The 20639-nt window shown below is 46.7% G+C and overlaps 2 protein-coding genes across 3 annotated transcripts in view; one reads left to right on the forward strand and one right to left on the reverse strand.

The window, feature by feature from the left end:
* MARVELD3 (MARVEL domain containing 3) lies at positions 1–1893 on the forward strand. The gene is made up of 3 exons (XM_074582553.1): positions 1–207; positions 506–606; positions 720–1893. Exons 1-3 carry the CDS (start codon positions 149–151, stop codon positions 1328–1330), a joined length of 771 nt encoding a protein of 256 aa, XP_074438654.1. The 5' UTR covers positions 1–148; the 3' UTR covers positions 1331–1893.
* Positions 1894–6692: 4799 nt separating this feature from the next.
* PHLPP2 (PH domain and leucine rich repeat protein phosphatase 2) overlaps positions 6693–20639 on the reverse strand; it is a 30494-nt gene continuing 16547 nt past the window's right edge. For both annotated transcript variants that reach the window (XM_074582552.1, XM_074582551.1), the window contains 12 exons: positions 18635–18865; positions 17807–18009; positions 17239–17299; positions 16399–16494; positions 14233–14388; positions 13292–13492; positions 11883–12045; positions 11228–11358; positions 10719–10829; positions 10097–10285; positions 9731–9962; positions 6693–8033 (listed from right to left, as the gene is read on the reverse strand). In XM_074582552.1, coding sequence (XP_074438653.1) covers positions 6894–8033; positions 9731–9962; positions 10097–10285; positions 10719–10829; positions 11228–11358; positions 11883–12045; positions 13292–13492; positions 14233–14388; positions 16399–16494; positions 17239–17299; positions 17807–18009; positions 18635–18865 — 2914 coding nt within the window. In that variant the 3' untranslated portion in view covers positions 6693–6893. The remainder of the gene's footprint in view (positions 8034–9730; positions 9963–10096; positions 10286–10718; positions 10830–11227; positions 11359–11882; positions 12046–13291; positions 13493–14232; positions 14389–16398; positions 16495–17238; positions 17300–17806; positions 18010–18634; positions 18866–20639) is intronic.

A 20639-nucleotide genomic window follows, 5' to 3' on the forward strand; every position in this document is an offset into this window, starting at 1 on the left:
CCGAGGCGAGCCCGGGACGGAGGGGAGAGGGGTAGCCCGCGCCCGCGGCGCGACCCCGCGCTAGCCCCGGGTCGGTCGCTCCGCGGCCCGTCGCGGCCCGGCTCTGCTCTCCGCCCCCGGCGCCAGAGGAGCGGAGCCAGGCCGGGCCATGGCGGAGCGGAGCAGCTCCCGCACCCCGCGCACAGCACGCAGCGGCGCGGGCGGGCGGTGAGGGAGGCGCGGGCGGCCGTGGGGGGCCCGGGCGGCGGAGGGGACGGCACGGGGCGGGGCGAGCGGGCCGCCATGAGGAGCCCGGGCAGGGGATGGGGAGGGGCGGGCAGGTGGGCATGAGGGGCCCGGGGCGGGGACGGGATGGGCCTCGGTGGGGCGGGCGTGAGGGGCCCGGGCAGGGGGCGGGCAGGCGGCCGCGGGGGGCCCTGGCGGCGGATGGGACGGGACGGGTTTCGGCGGGGCGGGCCGGCGGCCGTGGCGGGTCGCTGCTATCTCCGCCGCCGTCTCCCCTCAGCGCCGTGCCCGGAGCGGGGTGGCAGGAGCCGTCGGGAGGCCGCGCCGCCGCGCCGGGGCTGCTGGAGTGCGGTCTGTGCCGGTACCTGCGCACGGCCAGGGGTGAGCGGGGCCGCCGCCATGGCTGCGGCAGATCCCCCTTCCTTCGTCCCGCCGGGGCTCGGCGGCCCCTCCGCCCCGGCCGCCCGCCCACCGCCGCCCTTCTCCCCCTGCAGCCTGCTGCCAGGTGGTGGAAGCGCTGCTGGCCGTCCTGATCCTGGTCTGCAGCTCCGTGTCCTACGGCTCGACGGGAGGGTACACCGGCCTCCCCGCCCTGGGGGGCATCTACTACTACCACTACGGCGGGGCGTACAGCGGCTTCAACGCAGCAGACGGGGAAAAAGCCCAGCAGCTCGACCAGCGTTTCCACCTGCTCAAGCTGCCGGTCGCAAGGGCAGCCATGGCCGCGGGAGGGTCTCTCCTGGTCCTCTCCTGCGTTTTGATTTTGGTCGGTGCGCTGCGGTTACCCTGGCATTTCCCAGCGTGGCTGCTGCTGGAATGCGTCCTAGACGCAGCGATTGCAATCGGCTTAGTGCCTGCTGTGTACTATTTCTTCCATTTTCTGCTGGGGGTTTATAATTCATCAGTGTGCAAAGAGAGAGAGCAGCTCTACCAAAGCAAAGGCTATCGGGGCTTTGGGTGCAGCCTGCACGGGGCAGAGATTGCCGCTGGCCTCTGGGGCTGCATGGCTGCGGTGGCATTCCTGCTGAGCGCAGGCCTGGCTGGTAGGGGCTACAGGACAGTTCGCAAACTGAAACAGAAGCCAGCAGAATTATATGAGCTTTAGAACGGTCATGATTTTGGCCACCCTCCTTACTGAGACGAAGCAGGATGCTTTTCCTTGCTTCTGTGCAGCGCATCTTTGATGCTGCAGCAGAACACACACTGAGAGAGTCTAGCTCCAAATACAGCAGAGTCAAGCTGTTCCTAACTTGACTTTGCATTGTTGAATTATTAGTGGACAGAGAGTCAGGCCAAGGGCTTGTCTTCATCCGGTGGCTGTCTCAGAGTGACCGTCCCCGTGTAGGTGACTACCAAGCTGCCTGCTTCACAGGTCACCTTTCCCTCCCCTCTGTCCGGTGCCTTGTTTGCCTCCAGTGAGGCTTGCTGCAAATACTGCTCCATACTTTTGCTGATAAACAGCTTTATGTAGCTGAAACTGTCTTTATAAAGGGCATGTGACTTGTTCGCTGAGAACAGAGCTCTTAAAAATGAGTAATCGAGACCTGTGGTTGGAGCAGCTAATTATTGCTTTCTTATAGGTCTCTTAGAACCATCAGGGCAGATTGTAGAGCCATCAGAGAATGCGGAAATAAACTTGCAAAATGATGAACGCACTCAGCCTAATTTGTGACACAATGCCTTTTCAAACTCTCCTGGAGAGGGCACAATTTTGTAGGAAGTGGTTCTTTTATATAACTTGTATACTCAGTTTTGCTTAAAAAGACGCCATGAGGTGGGATAATCAGACAAAAGCTTTACAAGCTCAAACAGGTGGTTTAAGATAGAAGTATATTGTTTTCAAAATACATTTTTAATATACAAGTTGGGGAAATGAGATAAACTGCGCTTGTATTATTTATTAAAAAAAAAGTTAAATTTACTTTTAAAAAAAATTTTTTATATGAAATTTACCAGGGAAAAGAAAAGTAGCACTAGAATCACAAAATCATGGCTCAGAATGAAATGTCAGTTCAGAGCAGTTCCCACTGTGTGCATTGTCCATATGAAGATGGAACCACCGCCGGTCTCAGATCCATTCTACCGGTATTAAAAAAATCCCCAAACGCAAACTAAACATACCAGAATATATCTCGATGTATCTCCAGTTTCACTGGCACCAGTGATTAAATCCTCACAATTACCAAAACCATGGAACATTGTTGGAATTAGAGATCTGGAAGTAAAACAAATGCTAAATAGGAACATTCTGGGGTTGGTTTGACTTCTCCCTTTCGGTAGCTAAGATGCATTGAGTGTTTCAGCGCAGGGGTTTATATGGACAGTCCTCTGTGGTCCCATTTCTTTTAATGATTCTGTGTTTCCTGCTTGCTGCAGCTGCTTCTAGAGCGGTACAGTACTATTTAGAGCAAGTTCACAGGGCAGGATTCCCCTAGCAGGACACAAAAAGCTGCCTAATAATTGGTATTATGAATTGCGCCCTCAGTGTTCTGCACGTAGCTTTTGTTCGGAAGGCTGATGAGTGAAGGAGCACACGGAGCTCGATGAAGGAGAGCCTACAGCACAGCTACTGCTGGCCACAGCTATGTTTGACTGGGATATCGCACAAATTGCCTCCAGCGCAGTAACGGAATCAGAATATATAGTTAGATGAAAGTAAAAATCTTTATTGCTAAGTCGGCTGAAAAGTTGATGCAAAAATATTCTTCCTTCCTGGACTGCTCTATACATCTGAGTAAAGAATCAATGGAATAGTGTTTTCCAGCAATCTTTTTTGCCTCTCCAAAGCAATACAAACATAGGCGACAGTGCTGAAGGTGCATTCACGGGACAATCTACTCCCATACATGATAAAAATGGGTAGTTGTAGGTGCATGCTAGAGTGGGATACAGAAAATATTCTCCTTTTTAAAACAAAAAAACACGGAAAAGATTAATAAACAGTTGGTGCGCTGCAATATTTCTTTAACATGCACTGGGGCATATGAGTCAAGTTAAAAAAAAGGTAACATTTTAAAATGTGAAAAAAGAGGAAAAAATACACTTTAGTCTTCAGACAGCAATGGAACAGCAAACAACAATTGCACAAAACCAAAAGAGGTGAACCTACTGTCTGAAGGAGGACTTTGGCAAGTGACACGACAGCCACGGCCATCCGGAAGGAGTGCAGAAAATCCTGAAGTCCAAGGCCCTTAGGTGTGGCTGAATGTCCCGTGTCCTAGGGGAAGCATTTCAGGCCTCACAGCAGCCCGTCCCCGAGAAAGGGAAATACTTGCTCCTTCCTGGAACAGGGTTTTACCCTCCCATCTAGCTGAGGATTCTGATCGGATCCCAGCAATCTGTGGTGCTGCCTCCACCAGGCCTGTTCCTGGTGCTGGGATCAACTCGAAGGCTGTCCCTTAAGCTTAATACTTGGGCCCCAACTACTCATCACTGAATATAACCTTTATGGGTTCCTTTTGCAGCAGCCTTTCTGGACAGGACACACAGGTCAGTGCCTTTAGAGTACCCGTTCTCAGCGAGCACACACCAGCAGAGCCAGAATTACCGAAGAGATGGACAAACCAGCTCACCATCCTAACCCGATTGTGGCCACGGGCAGCACGGCAGCCCCGGCATCGCTCAGCCGGGACAAGACAGCCTCATGACCCCAAGCTGAGAACCTCTCCAATAGCAAGTCTCTTAACAAATGGGACGTTCTTAGTGATGTGGCTCTGTAGAGATGATGCATCTGTGCAAGAACCACATACAAAAAATCAGGGAAGAGACTGGAGAACAGGAGGAGAACTGGGAAAACACCTTCTGTTCCCTGCCACGAGTCCTTCACTAGACTTGCTCATTCGTACCTGTTCCACCTACAGCAGTGCACCTAGGCAGCTTGAAATCTAAGGTGGTGTTAATTAGTAAGGTGAGGAGGACAAAGGAGAAGTGTGCTGCCTCTAGAGAGGCAGGAAAACAAAAGGTGGTGGTGGAGGGAAGCACTCGGGCTGTGCTGCCCCGAGTAAGACAAACAGTTTATAATACCAGCTTAAGCAGAGAACGCTGTGGACTCTTGCCTAATGTAAGAGAACAAGCCATGTTCTGCCATGACGGTTCACACCCATAGAAAATAGGATCTGGCTATATTAAACTCCCTTTCTGCTTCAAAACCAGAAATATCACTGGAGAAAAAGGCTAAGTAGGAGCTCCTTGCATTCCATTCTGCCACTGCCATGAAGAGCAGCAGCTCAGAAATCTGCACGCTCCACTCCAGAGCTTTATTTCCCTTAGCCCTTCTCCACTGAGCTAGGTAGAGCCATTCATGACTAGCTCCCGGTGGCAATGCCAACTCTCCGTGCAATGCTACTGGTTCAGACTGGCAAGGACACACTGGATTTTCCACATCAGCGCAAGAACAGAGACTGGATTTGCGTTAGCATCTGCCACTCTCCCAGTGCAAAGTTTGTCACCGTCTTACTCAGAAAGAAGAGTGTATTTCTGCATCAGTCCCACACGGAACAGGGGCTGCTTTGCAGCCCTGTCAGGTATCAGAAAGCGTTGGGCTGGGCACAGATACTTGATAAAGTCATCACCAGTGACAGAATTAAAAGTTACAGTCCAATACATTGGAATGAGCCTTTTCTGCATACTTACATGAAGAGAACGTGAAAGAGGTTTGGGGTTTATTTTTTTAATCTTTTCTGCTGTTGTTTCTCTGCCTAAGGGATTCAAATGCTGCTGCTTCTGTGATTCTAAGAATTAGCTTTTCTCTCCATTTCCAAATGAAACAGACATTTAAACAGACAGAATTTGTGAGAGCTCAAACTTTGGAAAAAGTTGGGTTGTTTCACGATTACATTGTAACTAGCACAAGGTATGTCCTAAAACATTGCTCTCCCATGCATGATAAAAATACATTATTTTTTTCCTACTGAGAAGAAATTCAAGGTGCTTTGAAATCTCTGTAAAACTCCATTAGATTTTGTCAAAAGATCTGTATTGACAGAATCCCACAAGTAGTCTGCACAGTATTTCTTTCAGAGCAAGGCCTGATTTGATCCAAAAAATTACGCAACTCAAGCCCCTCAGATCTCTTGAGAAGAGACTGTCACGTTTTCTTCATAAATATAAGTAACAAAGAAGCAAAGGCACTAGCCCACATGACAGTCAGGATTATTGCACCACTGACGTGACCGGGGCAGCTGCTGTCCTGCTCTCTGCCAGCTAAGGAAGACAGATCTGCACACTAGCGGGGCAGTGGTCTTTTCACAACCCTTACACAAGATGACAACGCAGGCAGCCAACTCACACCCTGCACCAAAAATCCTAATGGAAACACAATGCACCTGCCAAGCGCAGACTGGCCAGCTCACCATCACTGCGACCGTTTTAAACGTTTTTTCCAGTGCTGATAAAGACGACATTAAGGTGAAAAGTTCTATTTTTCCTTTTGCATTGAAAACTAAACAAAACCAAGCATGCTTTCACTGTCTGTGGCCAAATTGGGCATGTACCACGAAATGCAGGTTACTGTGGATTTAGAATACAACTCTCGTTTTCAGAGGCAAGCAAAGATGCCGTAGCCGACAGCGCAGAGGTTTATGTTGGTGGAGCAGAGCACGGAACGCTTCCCCAGCATAGGAAGGGCAGCCCCACTGCTCGCTAGCCTTAGAGTGGCATACCACTGCTTACAGCTTGGTTTCCTCTTAGACCCAGTACCTCACCGGAACAAGCACAAGCTCCTGGTTTCATCCCGTATCTTCTGGATACAGGAAGCCTCTCCTGTGAAGCATTCATGATGGGAGGTGGCGAAGTTGGTGCTGAGCTGGGTCTGTGCTCTGCAGCTAGAAGCACTGGCTCTACACATTACCTTAATCAACCGGTCCAGAGCTGATCTTTCCTGTGCTCCGTGTAAAACACATCAATAGGCACCTGCTTATCACTCAGCTGTGTATTTTCTCATCCTGCAGAGGCTGATCCCATCATAACCCTCACTCTACCCTGCACCAGTGCCCATCGGAACACTGGTACCCTGAGTCCTCCACTGCCCTAACAGTGTCCATTGGGAAAAGCCCCCACCACACCTGCTGTGGAGCGCTCTCTCCCCTAACCCTAAATAATAAAGTGCTGGGCTGAAGTGGAGCAGAACAGCTTAAGTGCAATCAATAAAAGTGCTTGCAATTAATGTAGGAAACCATTCTTGGGTCAGCTTCATTGCAACTGGCTGTATTCTTTCAAGGAATAACAAGGTCAGGTGCTGGGGCGGGGGGGGGGCACTGCATCAGAAATATTCACAGGACTCCAAACACTGAACATTGCCCCCTCAAGCAGCCTCCTCACCCCCCACACACACACTCCAGCCCCTTTCCCGCAGAGCTGGCAGAACCTCAGGGTTCAAGGCGTTACAGGCAGGTGTTCGAACACCTGCCTTCTTCCTAGCGCTTGCACGATTTCCAGACAGTCCCTAACACAGAGCTCAGCTGCTGGTCTGAGTGCTCATAGAACAACTGAGACTCTAGAGTGACAAATGGACAGCCCAGACCTTAGCACTCCTAATTCCTCCTTGACTCCATTAAGGAAGCAGCGGATGCCTGTACTCCTTGCAGATCCCAGCTCCCCTTGGAGGGCAGGGCAGCCCTTATGGGACCGAGCTTCCTGGGACAGACAGTGTGGGAGCAGTACTTGTAGGGTTACAAAGCTGTGTCAAACTCCTCTGGCAGAGTTGCTGCATGTTCCTCTTTCTGCTCCTGATGTGCTCCATTCTCCTGTTGCTGCTTCATTTGTTCCTTCACTTCCTCCTCCAGATCAGGTGGTACCACAAATTGATCCTCTGGCTCCATCTGGGATGGAGCAGCAAAATAGCCTGTCTTCTTCTTGGGTGCCTCTGTGGCTACTTCGATGAGGTTAAGGCTCTCCTCCAAGGGCACTATGGAGCCATTGGAAAGCTTCTTTCCATAGAGACAGCATGTGGAAAGAGATTTCTGCAGTTCACACTTTTCCTTGAGCACTCTCTGCACACTGTTGCTGTTTACACTGTTCTGTCTCCGAATGACGAGGACAAGCCCAGAGTCATCCTCTGGCCCTGGAGCAGAGGAGCTGCACTCTGCAGCAGGAGGCTCAAACTCCAGGCCCTTTCCTTTACAGCAGTGGATGTCCACCTCTACCTCCACTTTACTGCCATTTGTCATCACACCTTCCACAGGCTGCTCATCATCGCTATCCAGACCATTGTCAGACTGGTTGCTAGAGAAGGTGGCACTGGAAGGTTGGCGCTGAAAGATGCTCAAGGGGGGCACAGGATGTAAGCTGCAACGTCGCTCTTGTCGTGGCAGTAAACTGCCATCAAGACCAACAGCATTGTGTTCATCTGAAGCAGTAGAGCCCACCTCACTGCTAACCTCAGAAGCAGACAGTTCACTGCTGAACTCTGAAGCAATCCCACTGCTAGACGAAGGTGTTGCTGGCTTGGTGGCAGTGGAACTAAATCCCCCAGGACCTGGCAGAGTCAGGCCATGCATCTCACATGTGCAGCTGTCCTCACTGATGTTCAGACACACCACCATTGCACCTACATTGTCTTGGCAACCATAGCTTTGGGCTAAAGTGCAGAGTTTCTTTGCAGCAGCTAGCGGGTCATGTAGGTGGCGCACGGCTGAGACAGCCTCTGTATAGGAAAGGTGTTCCCAGAGAGCTTTGTTCCCTAGAAGTAGCAGCTCGTCTTGTACAGTCAGTGGAATGGAACTGACATGTGGTTTGGGCAGGATCCAAGGATGCAAGTATGTGCAGCCCAACATCCGAGTACAGCAAGTCACACCATTGACTTTGTTGTCCTGCAGACAAGAGAAAGAAGGCAGTAGCGTTAGATCTGCTACCAGATCATTTGGAGAGGAGAGCAGTCTTTCCCCCGCCAATATGCTGGTTTGGAGCCTTGAGAAATGCCAGTACAGAGCTACAGTATAGGAGAAAGGGATCTAGGTCCAGGTACCACAGCACCAACATTCACTGTGCCTGATCATCAGGTACAGTAATCGTCCATCACCCATGCTGGCAACAACACGCTTTTATCCCAAAAGACGTTTTGTCATATTCTGAAGAACTGTAGCAAACTATTCTGAAATGTGCAGCTGGTCTATCGGCAGCATATTGATCAGAGAATCTCACTCATGAGTCTTACATGAAACTTATTTTTTCCGGTATGAGCAAAATAGCGACCTTTTACTTTCTCATGGCAAGGCAGATTATCCAGACATTAAATGATTTCTGTGTACTTTCTGAACTATTTCCCTCTTTATTTACACATAACTGCATTCTGAAGTGTGGACACTACATCCTGAGGAAGAAAAGAAACGAGCAGGTACACCTCACACTACTGCTGTGCCTTGGAGGTATTACCTTCCTCCTGTCCCTGGCCAGCCTGGCACTAGTCTCCTGGATACAGGACTGCCCACAGCCCTCAGCCCCTTCTCCAAGCCAGCGCCTACAGAGAACACAGCTTCCCCAGTGCTTTGAATTTAATTTCAGTGTTCTTAATTTCTGTATCCTCTGGGTGTTAAACATTGCTACTGCTGCCAAGTACTAAAAACCAGCAGAGGACACATGCAGAGAAGTTTCCTTAGAGAATGATTTCATTTTTATTTTTCAGAATCCATTAATCAGCCAGTTTTTAAACCATTTAATGTGCTACATTGATTCCACCGTTATTTTTAGTCTGTGCTATGGAATACAGCACCTTGCAGAGCTATAACACATTAACAGATTATCCCTGTCAGAAACACTTTTATCAAACAACCTGATGCTTTTAAAAAAAAACCCACTGAGCATAAAACTACTATGACTGGCACTGATTTCTCAGATCTTTACTGATGCCGTATTTTCCAGTTCCGTTATTTCCAAGTTTTTAGAAAGTTAACTTTTAGAGAGTTTTAAATCTCTAAATTTAAATAAAAATTAAAATAATTTTAATACTTTCACATAAAACCAATGAACATTTCTGTCTCTTTTTTGTATTATAATTTTTACTTGTAATATACTTTATATCCATGTTGTGCATGTCTTAAGGGCCACTAATCCTGTACCTTCACTGAGTAAAACATGGACGAAATCCAAACAGAGGTAACTCGAGTCGTACTTTTCAAGAAGCACCAAAGATATTTTGTGGGTTTTGAGACAAGATGACTTCCCATGCCCTGCTCTGCTCTTCAGTGGCTCCTCTCCACACTCATCCAAGTCTTGCACAGCATTACGGACCTCCCCTTCTTTAGTTCCACACCTACTTTCTTTCTTCCCTCTCTCCCCAAGCCATACCTGGCATCCTGTACCTGTAGTTCTCAGGCCATAATGGGCGTTTTAGGAACATGTCATTCTGAATAGCTAATCAGGAAGAGAAGCAGAGCAGGAAGCAACAGACAAGTCACTCAAACACCTTCAATGCCACCCTCTCCCCTGTAGTACTGTGCAGGCAGCAGAGCTCGTGTATTTGCATCAAGCTTTTGTGGGAGGGTGGAAGCTGAAGTGAAAAGGGTCCAACCTCTGTTATAATGGCTTTTTGCTCCTTGACTCTCTTGGCTTCTTCTGGACATTGTTCAAGGCTGAAGACTTTGGAGAGAGGCAGTGGTTTTCCACTTCGGCACAGAATGGCTTGGCACGTCCCCACATTGGCCACCGTCAGAGAGAAGTTGCTGGCTGGATCGGCCACATCATGACGAATATAGCAAAGGACAGCAGAGGAACCCAGCTTCTGCCCAGCCATGCCCAGCTTCCTGTTGGAGGAGAAGGTGTAGGAAGGCTCCAGACTCCAATGGCAGGCAATCTGGAGGGCTGCCTCACCCCACCTAACACATCACGGGATATACCTATGCAGGTCCCACCAGGACCAGCTTGCTCACTGTCCTACCTGTGGGAGACCAAGAAGGTGTTGGACATGAACATGGTGTCTGACTGCTGTACCTCCTCCAGGAGCACATCGGCCATGGTGCACTGCAGCAAGCGTGGCAGCTCCTCGTTCTTGTCACCATCAAACATGCCATACACAGCCTCCACCCCCTCTGCAAAGCTCCCCAGTGCCAGCGATGACACACACAGCCTGTTAGAAAAGCATACAAGCAAAATTAATGTCTCAAAAGATTATATGGTCCCCAAAACCACAGCCATCAGGCATCTTACGTGAGTGCTGTTCTCACAGGGCAGCAAAGCCACTGTCCCTACATCTACTGCCCCGTGGGATGTACAGCTGCAGTTTATTATTGGAACTCCCGAAACCCTCCTTGACCACATTCAGGAGTGGCAAGAGAAAGAAAAAGCAACTCTGCTGGGGTGGGAAGCAAAGTCCAAGGGTCTCAGCGTGAAAACTGAGGGGAAGGACAATGCGGAGGCTTGAGTTACCAAAACTTAGCAAAAAGTCTGGAGAGACAGACGAGCTCTTGAGCAAAACAGGCCTCCTTGGGTGCTTAGCAGTGCACTCCACTTCGCACCCTGAGAAGACCAAGTGTAAGCACCCAGCAGACCAAAATACTCACTTATTTCTTTGGCCCGCCATCTCAGCTACTCCATGACTCCAGAAGGTAGAAGTGAGCGCCGAGTCTGCCATGAGGGAGGGCTTTGCATCAATCTTCAGTGTAGTAATGTGACTACAGAGAGAGAAGAACAGAAGTCATTCTTTCCTAGATCCCACTGAACAGTTTGTGGCCAAAGAACCTTGTCCAGTCTAGAGTTTTAGACAGCAGCCCGTGGAAAGAACTGCACCAAGGCGAGGAGTTTAAGGTCTTGGCCTTGTGAAGATGTCTGGCTGCTAATGCCAGAGACAGCTGGGAGAACCTCATACCACCTGAGACACTGCTTGCTTGCTCCGATGATTTGGATCCAGACTTTTCCCTTCCTACCAGATAGAAAGCTTCAGCTGCCTCAGGCAGTGAATGTTCTAGCATTATGCAGTGCGGTGATAGATTTTACTATCCCATTTCCCCTCCTGAGAAAGGCTACCCTTCCCTGTGCAGGTGTCTACTGGGTTGGCATCTCCATGGCTCACCTGAAGATGTCCAGCGTCTTGTGTTCTAGCACCAGGTTTGTGTTGCCACTCAGGTCCAGTTCTTGCAAGGTACTTGGCAGTGCCTCAGGGATTAGGATTTCAGTTAATTCATTGCAGCTCAAGTCCACAAACTGCAGTATCAAAAAAAAAAAAAAAGCAAAATGACCAAGAAAATATTCTCTGTTCTGTCATGTGATCGGTTGCTCTGGTGCTCCTTCTAAACATACAACCCCACTACTGATTGTATCCCACAAACAGGTCAGACCCATTTTCATGGCCTGTCAGCAGAAGAATGATTTATAAGCAGCAAATACTTATAACCTGCAATAGCCAACACTCCAATACTGAAAGAATAGGTAACACTGAAGATAACAGAAGACCTACATATACAAACCCGCCTAGCTACGTAACACTCCCTGCTGCCTCAAATGGTAAACCAGAAATACACCAAGTCAGAGACAGATGGTAAAGAAGATGGATATGAGCCATCTTCGATCAACTCAGAAAGGCAACAGATCTAGAATGCATATTCTGCGCCCTCTTTTCAGGTTGATCAAGCAAAATGCTGGGATCTCCAGTTCCTCTCCTAGCCGTTGCTCTTCATTCTCCAACCCAAACTTCTTCTGATATCTCTTTACCTTCTCCATAAGAATACCTGAATACGGGGTAAATGTAGGATCTCTGGAAAGATGCTGATTTCGTTAGAGTGTGCAATAAGTGTATGAAGCAGCTTGCAGTTTGCCACTGTTGTGGGAATTGTTTTCAGTTTGTTGCAGCTCACATTCAGCTCTTCCAAGTGCTCCAGCTTACTAAGTTTGCTGAAAGGGAAACAAAATAATACTATATCTTACAGGCAAGAACTTGTAACTTTCTGAACCTGCAGATAAGGTATCCATAGATGCTGCCCTTTATTATGTACAAGTCACAATTAGAGGGGAAACAATCCTCAGAGACGTGGCTCTGGAAAAGGCTTGAGTCAGATGAACAGGTGCTCGGAACAGAACAGTGCATAAAGATGTCACCAGAAGGGGACTCAAGTAAATGCTTGCAATCAACATTATCTGCTTATGATTTTCAGTAGAGCAACATCCAAGTTCTGCTGTCTACACAGCCACAAAAGCACTGAGAATTTGGAAAGGGTTCAGAGGAACCCTCCCCACAGACTAAGAAACTAAAAATGCTGAGTGTATTTATCATTATGCATAGAGAGCTGAAGTTTTCTTAATTTACACTTGGAAAATCATAGAATCACAGAACGGTTTGGGTTGGAAGAGACATTTAAAGATCATCTAGTTCAGCCCCTCTGCCACGGGCAGGGACATCTTTCATTAGACCAGGCTGCTCAAAGCCCCATCCAACCTGGCATTGAACACTTCCCGGGGTGAGGCATACACAACTTCTCCGGGCAACCTGCTCCAGTGTCTCACTGCCCTCATCACAACACATATCTTCTTTATGTCCAATCTAAATCTACCCTTTTTCAGTTTAAAACTGTTGCCCCTTGTCCTGTCACTGGAGGCCTTGGCAAAAAGTCTCTCTGTGCCTTTCTTTTAAGTCCCTTTTATAGGCTGCAAGAAGGTGCTCCCGGAGCCTTATTTTCTCCAGGCTGAAAAATCCCAACTCTCTCAGCCTTTCCTCATAGGAGGCACATTCCAGCCACCCAAATCCCAAATCATAAGCCTGGTTTATGAATTAACAGATGAAATTACATGACCCGTATTGGGCAGGACTTCAGACAAGTCTGACTGAGGGTCTTCTGGCAAACTGAAAAGTGAAAAAATGCAGCACAGCAAACTGCATGCTAGTGGCACTGGAGTTGCAAAGACATACTGTCCCCCATCCCCCCCACACCCCCACCACAACTAGGAGGACAGGAACCACTGCAGCCAGCAGTACCCCGTGCCAATCCCTCTCTGTGGGTGTGTGGGTGTAGGAAGGGCAGGCTTTTGTCATCAAGCCACAGGGAGAGCATCTTGCTTTGACACTGATTCACATACAATGGCAGCCAGGCAGGCAACGTCCTCCTGGTGAGCGCCATCTTACCCACCAGCACTACTTACTTACCTTGCAGGGAAGGTCTGTAGGTTGTTGTTCGCCAGATGTAGGATCCGTAGGCTCGGGTGTCCCACCAAGACAGGGATGCACTGATCTGTGAGGTTATTATTGGTCAAGTAAAGCAGCTGCAGCATGCTCAGGCTCTCCTCCCCTGTACATGCAGAGGGCAAGGACTCCAGGCTGTTTGCAGATGCGTTCAAGTACCTGAGGCTGACCATAGCAAGTGCAAAAATCAGACTCCACACCATCTAAACCTCTCCATTAGCAGCAGGAAAAGGAGCTATACAAACGTCAGCGTGGACACAGAAACAGCATCAGACAGGAGGACAGACAACACAGTGTAACATCCCTACTCATGTTAAGATTTATGAGTCTACTACAGCACTGCAGATGCACTCAGCATTTTACAGTAAACAGTGAGTACTGAATAACATTTGGAAGGGGGTGGGTAATACTGGTGGAAGCAGACTACATAAAATCTTACTCAGAGTCTTTAAAGAAGGGTTGACTCCTGTTTGAATAGACAGTTACGAAGGGTTTTTCTTTTGTAACAGTCTCTCTCGCTGTTCTCCAGTGACCTGATGTACTTTTTGCTGTAACATCTTAAAATCTGTTTGGCTTCTTTCCTTTGCATCTGAATTTACACGCTACTTTTAAAGACAAATCTCTTCAGGCAGAGTAAACACGATCTTAGAACCAGCTGCAACTGAAGCTAATTCTGCAGTTGGCTGTTGGGTTAGGCAAACCTCTGTTTTCCTGTAATTAAACAGTAACATGGACTGATTCCCTTAAATCAGCTTGATGACACCTGAATTACCTCCTCATAAAGTGCACGACTAGTTCTCTCTTATACAATGGCACCTTGCAAATACAGTCATGCAGATGCTGCTATCAGCCTTTACAGCTCCAAAGGTTAATGCAGACAAAAGACACTGGCTACTGCCACTCACTTCAGAGCCTTGACAAAGAGCGTCTCTGGGAGTTTAGTCAACAGGTTGTGCTGAAGGTCCAGCACCTCCAGTGGAATGTGTTCTAGAAGAGGTGGAAGGCTCTGCAGACGATTGTGCCCCACCATCAACTTCCGAAGGCTCAAGCTGCTGAGGATCCTAGAAAGACACAGGGTTTTTTTTATCGGCTTGGATCTCTCCTCTTCACATCCACAGAGTGGAAAAAGGTAGCATTTAATCCATTATAATTTGACTGTACAGCAGAGAAAAATTAAAATACACAGATCCATAAAATGTGAGCAATGCAAAGCAGAAAACCCCCACACGGTAAGGTGCTTCAGTCACTCTGAACACTTGGCAGTGTATCTACATCTCCCTCTGTGCTACTGCAGACCAGTAACTTGTGACATGAGTCTGTCTGTGTGCATATGCCTCGTGTTCTCTCATGCAGACAAAAATAAGAGAAGTCACAAAGGATGGATTTAAACGCCTGTTTTTCACTTGTAGGCAGGAAGAAGTGCTTCCCCTGTGCCAACGTGAATTCAGAGCTTTACAGGCTGCTTAGCGCTCCCGTGTTACTTCTGAGCCTGTTGTCACATCCTCCAGAATTGCAGTGCTTATTGAAGGAAAAGGCCTCTATCCCCACAAACTGCAGAGAATTGCTTGCAGGAGTTTTGAGAAAGGATGTCTGACCACATCGGGAGATAGCCTAGAACCACCCTGCCCGTTTGGGTGAGGTGATAATTTAGGACTATATTCTGAGAGCCCTGTACAGAACAGCTTTGAAGCATGAAATGCTAAAGCTGCATTTGTGCACTGCTCCATGCGGACCAATTAATTCAGTTTCTTTCTGTATGCTGTGGCTTCTCAAAGCTTTCCCTCAAAGGGAAAAAAAAAAAGCCATTCAAATGCAGATACACCAATTTCCTTATTCAAGCTGGCGCACCCAGAGCAGGCTTGGGTATCTCCACTCAACACTGTCATGCACCACTTTGACACAATTCTGTTTTCAGACAATTAAGTGTAAAAAGCAACTTCACAGTGAACTATATCCCCTTATGTAAGGCTCATTAAGCTTTAGTCTGCTGGATTAACCTGATGAATGGCCGAAAGTCAACGCTGGTGAAATTCTAACTGTACACAAGACATACTTACAGTGTTGATGACAAACACATACTGGAAGAGATCCCCAATGGATACAGTAAATTCCAGCATTTAGGAATCTTTAAAAATGCTTAAATTTCTTTTTAGAATATATCCAACTGTGTCTGAATTCTGCAGGTTCTTTTTGCATGACATACTTCAAATTTGGTCTTTTTCACCCATTGTCATGGCTTAAATTCTTTTTTAAGTTCTCATTATTGATCTTTGTAACATCCTTTTCTTGCTTTTGATATATATATAGCCTTGTCTCTGACAACCATTAGAATGTCACTCCTAAGATCACTTCCCGTGCCTGCTGCTTGAACTGCTTCAGCCCGCTCTCTGCATTTCTTCACTTCTGTTCAATTTCAACATAGCTTACCCTAGACACTGTCTCTCATTCATACAATCACACCCCCACCAAACACACTTGTTAGGCTAAGAACATTTGTACTTTGCTTCTTCCCATGATATCCCTAGTACTTTGAAGAAGTCATTACAAATAACTGCAAAACTGTATTAGTTCTTGGCTCCCCTTTACCTCATTTCTGCAGAAACTGAAAGGGAAACAGGGAGAAAGGAGGCAGCTGATGGTGTGTTGTGAAAGCTACCTCTGAGATCAGCTATATCGTACCTCTGTGATATCTCCCTACGAAAGGGAGATATCCCTATGACATTCTTGGGGCAATGCAAGGCATATCAGGACCTCACCTATGACCTTTGTTCACAGACACTGTGGTAACACAAATCACAGCAGTGTGTTCTACTTCAGGTGCAAACAGCTGCAGTAGAAGCCAGAAGCACAGGATGAAACTACCTGGCCCCTGTTATTCAAGAAGCTGATTTGGAAGTCAGTTCTTTCCGACATTTGAATACAGAGTATTTTCGGCACTGCACAGAGAAAGTAAGTGGATTATATCTCTGCACAACAAGGAATAAAGCAACTGGAATAGCATTGCCTCTTTCTCCCCATTCAGCTCACCATAGAAGAAAGCTCAGCTCTGTGTAAAAAGAATGTTCACTGACCTTGATGGAAGCTCCACAAGGAGGTTGTAGCTCACATCCAAAACTTCCAGTTTCTTTGCTTCGCAGGCCCAGTCTGGGACACACTGCAGTTGATTGCTGGGAAAAGCAAGGGGGAAAAGCTAGACATCAGCACTTCATACGGAACATACCCTGTTTGAATGCTGCGCGACATTAGCAACAGCCAAACCAAAAACAATAGGCAGAAAAATGATCAACAGTATCTGACCTAGTCACGTGGAATTTATCTCATGGCTACCTGTGTAATGCAAACTGAGCTGGCGCATGATTGGTAGAAAGTACTGATGCAAGGCTCCGATGATCAGGCTTTTTGTTTGCAGCACTGACAGCAGAACAGGCCACCCTACGCTATCCTGCTATTGTGCTTCCACCCAGAACTGAAGCAAAAGGTGATGAGGTCCTCTGGGCATCCTCTCTTACAAGTGTCTCAATGCTGCTCCAAGGGCAGATGTAGGCAACGAAGCCAACAGCAGGGATCACTGGCAGCTACTTTAAACGTTTGCTCCACCGATTCCCACCATTCAGCCCCGTTAGCTGCCACAAGTTCAGTGGTTCCTGCTTGGCTTTTTTTGCTGATTACAGCCTACAGCTGAAGGACAGCCAGTCACCTAAACAGGTCATACTGGTTCAGAGGGGCTTCTGGTCTGGGACACTTTTGTCGTTGTTTAGTGCTACACTTCTCAATTCTTTTGTGAAGATGAAGTGCCTTCCCTCAATTGCTGTGAACTCTTTCAAAAGCTTAAAAGCTCCAGAAAATTTCTGCAGAAAACAGCAATGGCATCCAGATACTTGCTTTATATTCTGTGGTGTATAGTCACTTACTGAGATAGTTCTAGACACGTCAGTTGACCAGGAACTGGATAAATATTGACAGCTGTCAAACCTGATGAAGTAAAGCAAATAATTACGATTGCAGAGCTTCAGAGAGAAAACAGCACAGAGAAGCAGACAGACTAGCTAGCAAGTGAGAATCAAAGTCTTACTTTATGGATACTCAAGCTCTCTACTCATCCTTCCCAAGACAGCGGTCACACTTCATACATCTGCCATATTGCACTACAGTTTCTCACTATCCCATTTCTCCATCTGCCGTGTGGGGCACCAGAACAAGGGAGAACTACACTTTTATTTGTGGACTCCCAAACAGATCTCGCTGAAAGACAAATTCCTTGGACAGTAACTCAACACCACAGCCTCCGCCTGGTACACAGCCTGCGCACATACATGCGGTGATCCCTAGGAGCTGACCTCAGAAGACCCATCATGTACCGTCTCACTACTGTAACATCAGCATAAGTATTTTTTTTGTGGGGGAGAGGGGCAAGGGCTGTTTTCATTTATTCCCAGGACTTGAAGCAATAAGACAGGTGAAGGAGGAAGAGAGACATACAGTTGCTGTTGGCATAGAGGGCCCGAAGGGAGAAGCCACTCAGTGTCAACTCTTTCAGCTTATTCCGCTCACAGTGCAGCTGCTCCAGGCTGCCCAAAGAGCTCAGGTCCAGATCTGTCATCTGATTGTCTCGTAAATCCATATAAGTCACAGATTTGTTCCCCTCCAGAGTGTCAGCTGCTGTTCTCTTCAGGTTGTTCAGCCTAAACACTCAGAGAGAAGCGTTACAAAGTCAGAAAATAGGACACTGAACACTGTACATCAGTAAGAAGAGAGAAGAAAGAAAAGGAAAGTAAGGCAGCTAACACCAAAGGTGAATACAGTGAAATGTGTGAGAAGCAATGGTGGATTTCAGGCAGTGAATACAAAAAGAAACATTTCCTTTGTCCGCACTGCTCTGTGAAACCATTTTACTCATTCCCCAGTGTTTAAGAAATTCTGAAAACCAGTCTAGAAATCAGAAGCTAGGCCAAGGGACAGTTACTTTGCACTGACACAGGAAACTGATGCAGAGACTAGATACAAGCCTGCCTTGCCACAGACAAAAAGTTCTTTGTCCCTTTCTGAGACCTCTGCAGCTGGCAGTCTGGAGAATCATGATCACACCTTGGAAAGCCGGGGGGAAGCTGGAGGGCTGAGTGACATTCAGTGGCTCCAGGCATTGCTTCTCTGAGTGAATTCTGCACACCCCCAGAAACAGAACTCCCTAAAAACTAAAGAATTACACCTAGTTTATCGCAAAATGTACTAGAAGTTACATAGTTCCTCTGCTGTAAACAGAAAGTAGCGATCTGGTTTATATACGTGCACAAGTTTCCCCCCCCTTACCTCAGGTCCACGCTTTTGATGTGACTCATACGGTTCAGCACTGCAAGGTCCAGCGTCTCTAGCAAGTTCCCTGCCAGGGACAGTTTGTCTAAGATGACGAGCTTCTCACAAATAGCTGGCAGTTCACAGAAGTTATTGAAGGAAAGCCCAAGACAGCAGAGCTGTTGCAGACTTCCCAGTTCTTCTGGTAAGGACGTGAGGAAATTCCCATCAAGCCAGAACGTCTGGAGACTACAGCAGTGAAAAAGAGAAAGAAAATAATTCAGCAAAGAGTAGCGAACATCACATTTAGCATATTCAGTGAATTTCCTTGTATAGCTAGCTGGTCTCAGTGTGGCTATTTTTTTAAAGGTACCTAACAGCTAATTATATTCTTATACACATAAAGTTACGGGAGTACTTTTATTATGCATGTAATAGGCTTGGAACTGCATGTATGCAATACCAAAAAGTTCCTAAATTATTCTTGAGATAAACTTCCAGTTGTGCCAAAGACTGTAAGTTAACGTAAGCAAAATACAAATCAGCACTTATGGTGTAAATGAAAGATATTTACTCATTCACTTGGTTTTCTACAGATTAAGAACTCCTCATTTAGCATGCCGGACAGTCTTTAAAAGACCTATGACAAACTAAAACCAACAGCAACAGCAACAACAGTACAGACCTGTCTCATAAGAAACAATAAAAATCAACTGCAGCTTCATCATTCAACCCCTGGAATCTCTTATCACTATCATGGCACGTATGGACATCTATGGAATTTATGTCACGGTTTAATCACAATTCCTACCACACTAACGCACTGGTAACAGATTTTTACATTCTAGTTGTCCTTTCAGACACTGAGAAAAAAATAGGGTAGCTTTCTGTTGCAAGACGAATTGTTTTAAAGTTTGCATGTCTTTTGAGACTCAGCCCCCCAGTATACAATTCCCTCATTATGATTATGTTCCAACAAAGAACTTTCTGAACAGGGTTTAGTGGTGGTAGAAACGCAACCTAGGGCCATAAAAAGTTCTTATGAATAAGGGCTTAAGGGGTCATGAAGATGACTGGACCCATAACTAAGCAGTAAACCTCTGAAAACTGCATTTATGAACGCCGCAGCAATATGTAAGCAGCACACTCTTGATTGTATAAATATGGTCCACAGACTAGGCCTCAGAAAGTCTAGCTGATCTCCACAGATGTTTCACTGTGCTAATCTCCAACTTCTGGAAACGTCCCTGACAGCACGATCTTTAGAAACTCTTAACTGTTTATATATATAAACATAACAATATTTATGTTTAACCAATAAGACACCACCATAATAGTAGTTTAAAAAAAAAGTTAGAAAAGAACGTAGGAAGGAAATGACAAGGAAGCAGGCAGGGGAATGCAAGATGGCAGCTGATGCAAAGAGAACAAGACGCATTCAAATTTACATAAAAATTGGACATTAAACCCGCAAGAAATCATACAAGTCACCCCAGAGTAAACGCAAACAAAAAAAAACCCACAAAAACAACCCCCCAAAATACTCCCCCACAGAGAACATAAAAAGCTTCAGGTTTATTAAACTTTAAGTGAGAGTATATGCATATGCTTCGAAGCCATCAGGTTTACTCTATTTCAGCAAGGTGGTGCCTGCAATTCAAGGCATCATAACCGACTGTTAAGTGTCTTCCTAGGCCAAAGCCCATTCATCTCCTCTTTTAGAAAACTGATTTACACTAATATATTTTACATAGCTAGTAGAATAGGCAGGAAGTCACAAATGATGAATAATTTGCTATATGCCAGTGACTTAAAATGGCAACTGTATGAACATACTGTGAGATCTTAATTTTCAAGAGAAAACAAACCTTATTGGACATCTTGGTTCTCAACCTTCCGCTGGAGTGAAATCCATAGTTATTCTTCACAGGCAGAACAGGCTGCCCCAGCACTCACACTTTCAAAAGTAATACCTTCATGTCGGCTGTGCTCAACTGAAGCACCAAGGATGTTTACGGCCACA

The sequence above is a fragment of the Larus michahellis genome, chromosome 4 (assembly GCF_964199755.1).
Source record: "Larus michahellis chromosome 4, bLarMic1.1, whole genome shotgun sequence".
Taxonomy (NCBI): domain Eukaryota; kingdom Metazoa; phylum Chordata; class Aves; order Charadriiformes; family Laridae; genus Larus; species Larus michahellis.

What these genes read in the sequence shown, in the direction of transcription:
- MARVELD3 (XM_074582553.1), top strand. Translation starts at nt 149, where the DNA reads ATGGCGGAGCGGAGCAGCTCCCGCACCCCGCGCACAGCACGCAGCGGC. An exon ending in CGCAGCGGCGCGGGCGGGCG is followed by an intron (nt 208 to 505) that starts GTGAGGGAGGCG and finishes GTCTCCCCTCAG; the next exon opens with CGCCGTGCCCGGAGCGGGGT. An exon ending in GTACCTGCGCACGGCCAGGG is followed by an intron (nt 607 to 719) that starts GTGAGCGGGGCC and finishes CTCCCCCTGCAG; the next exon opens with CCTGCTGCCAGGTGGTGGAA.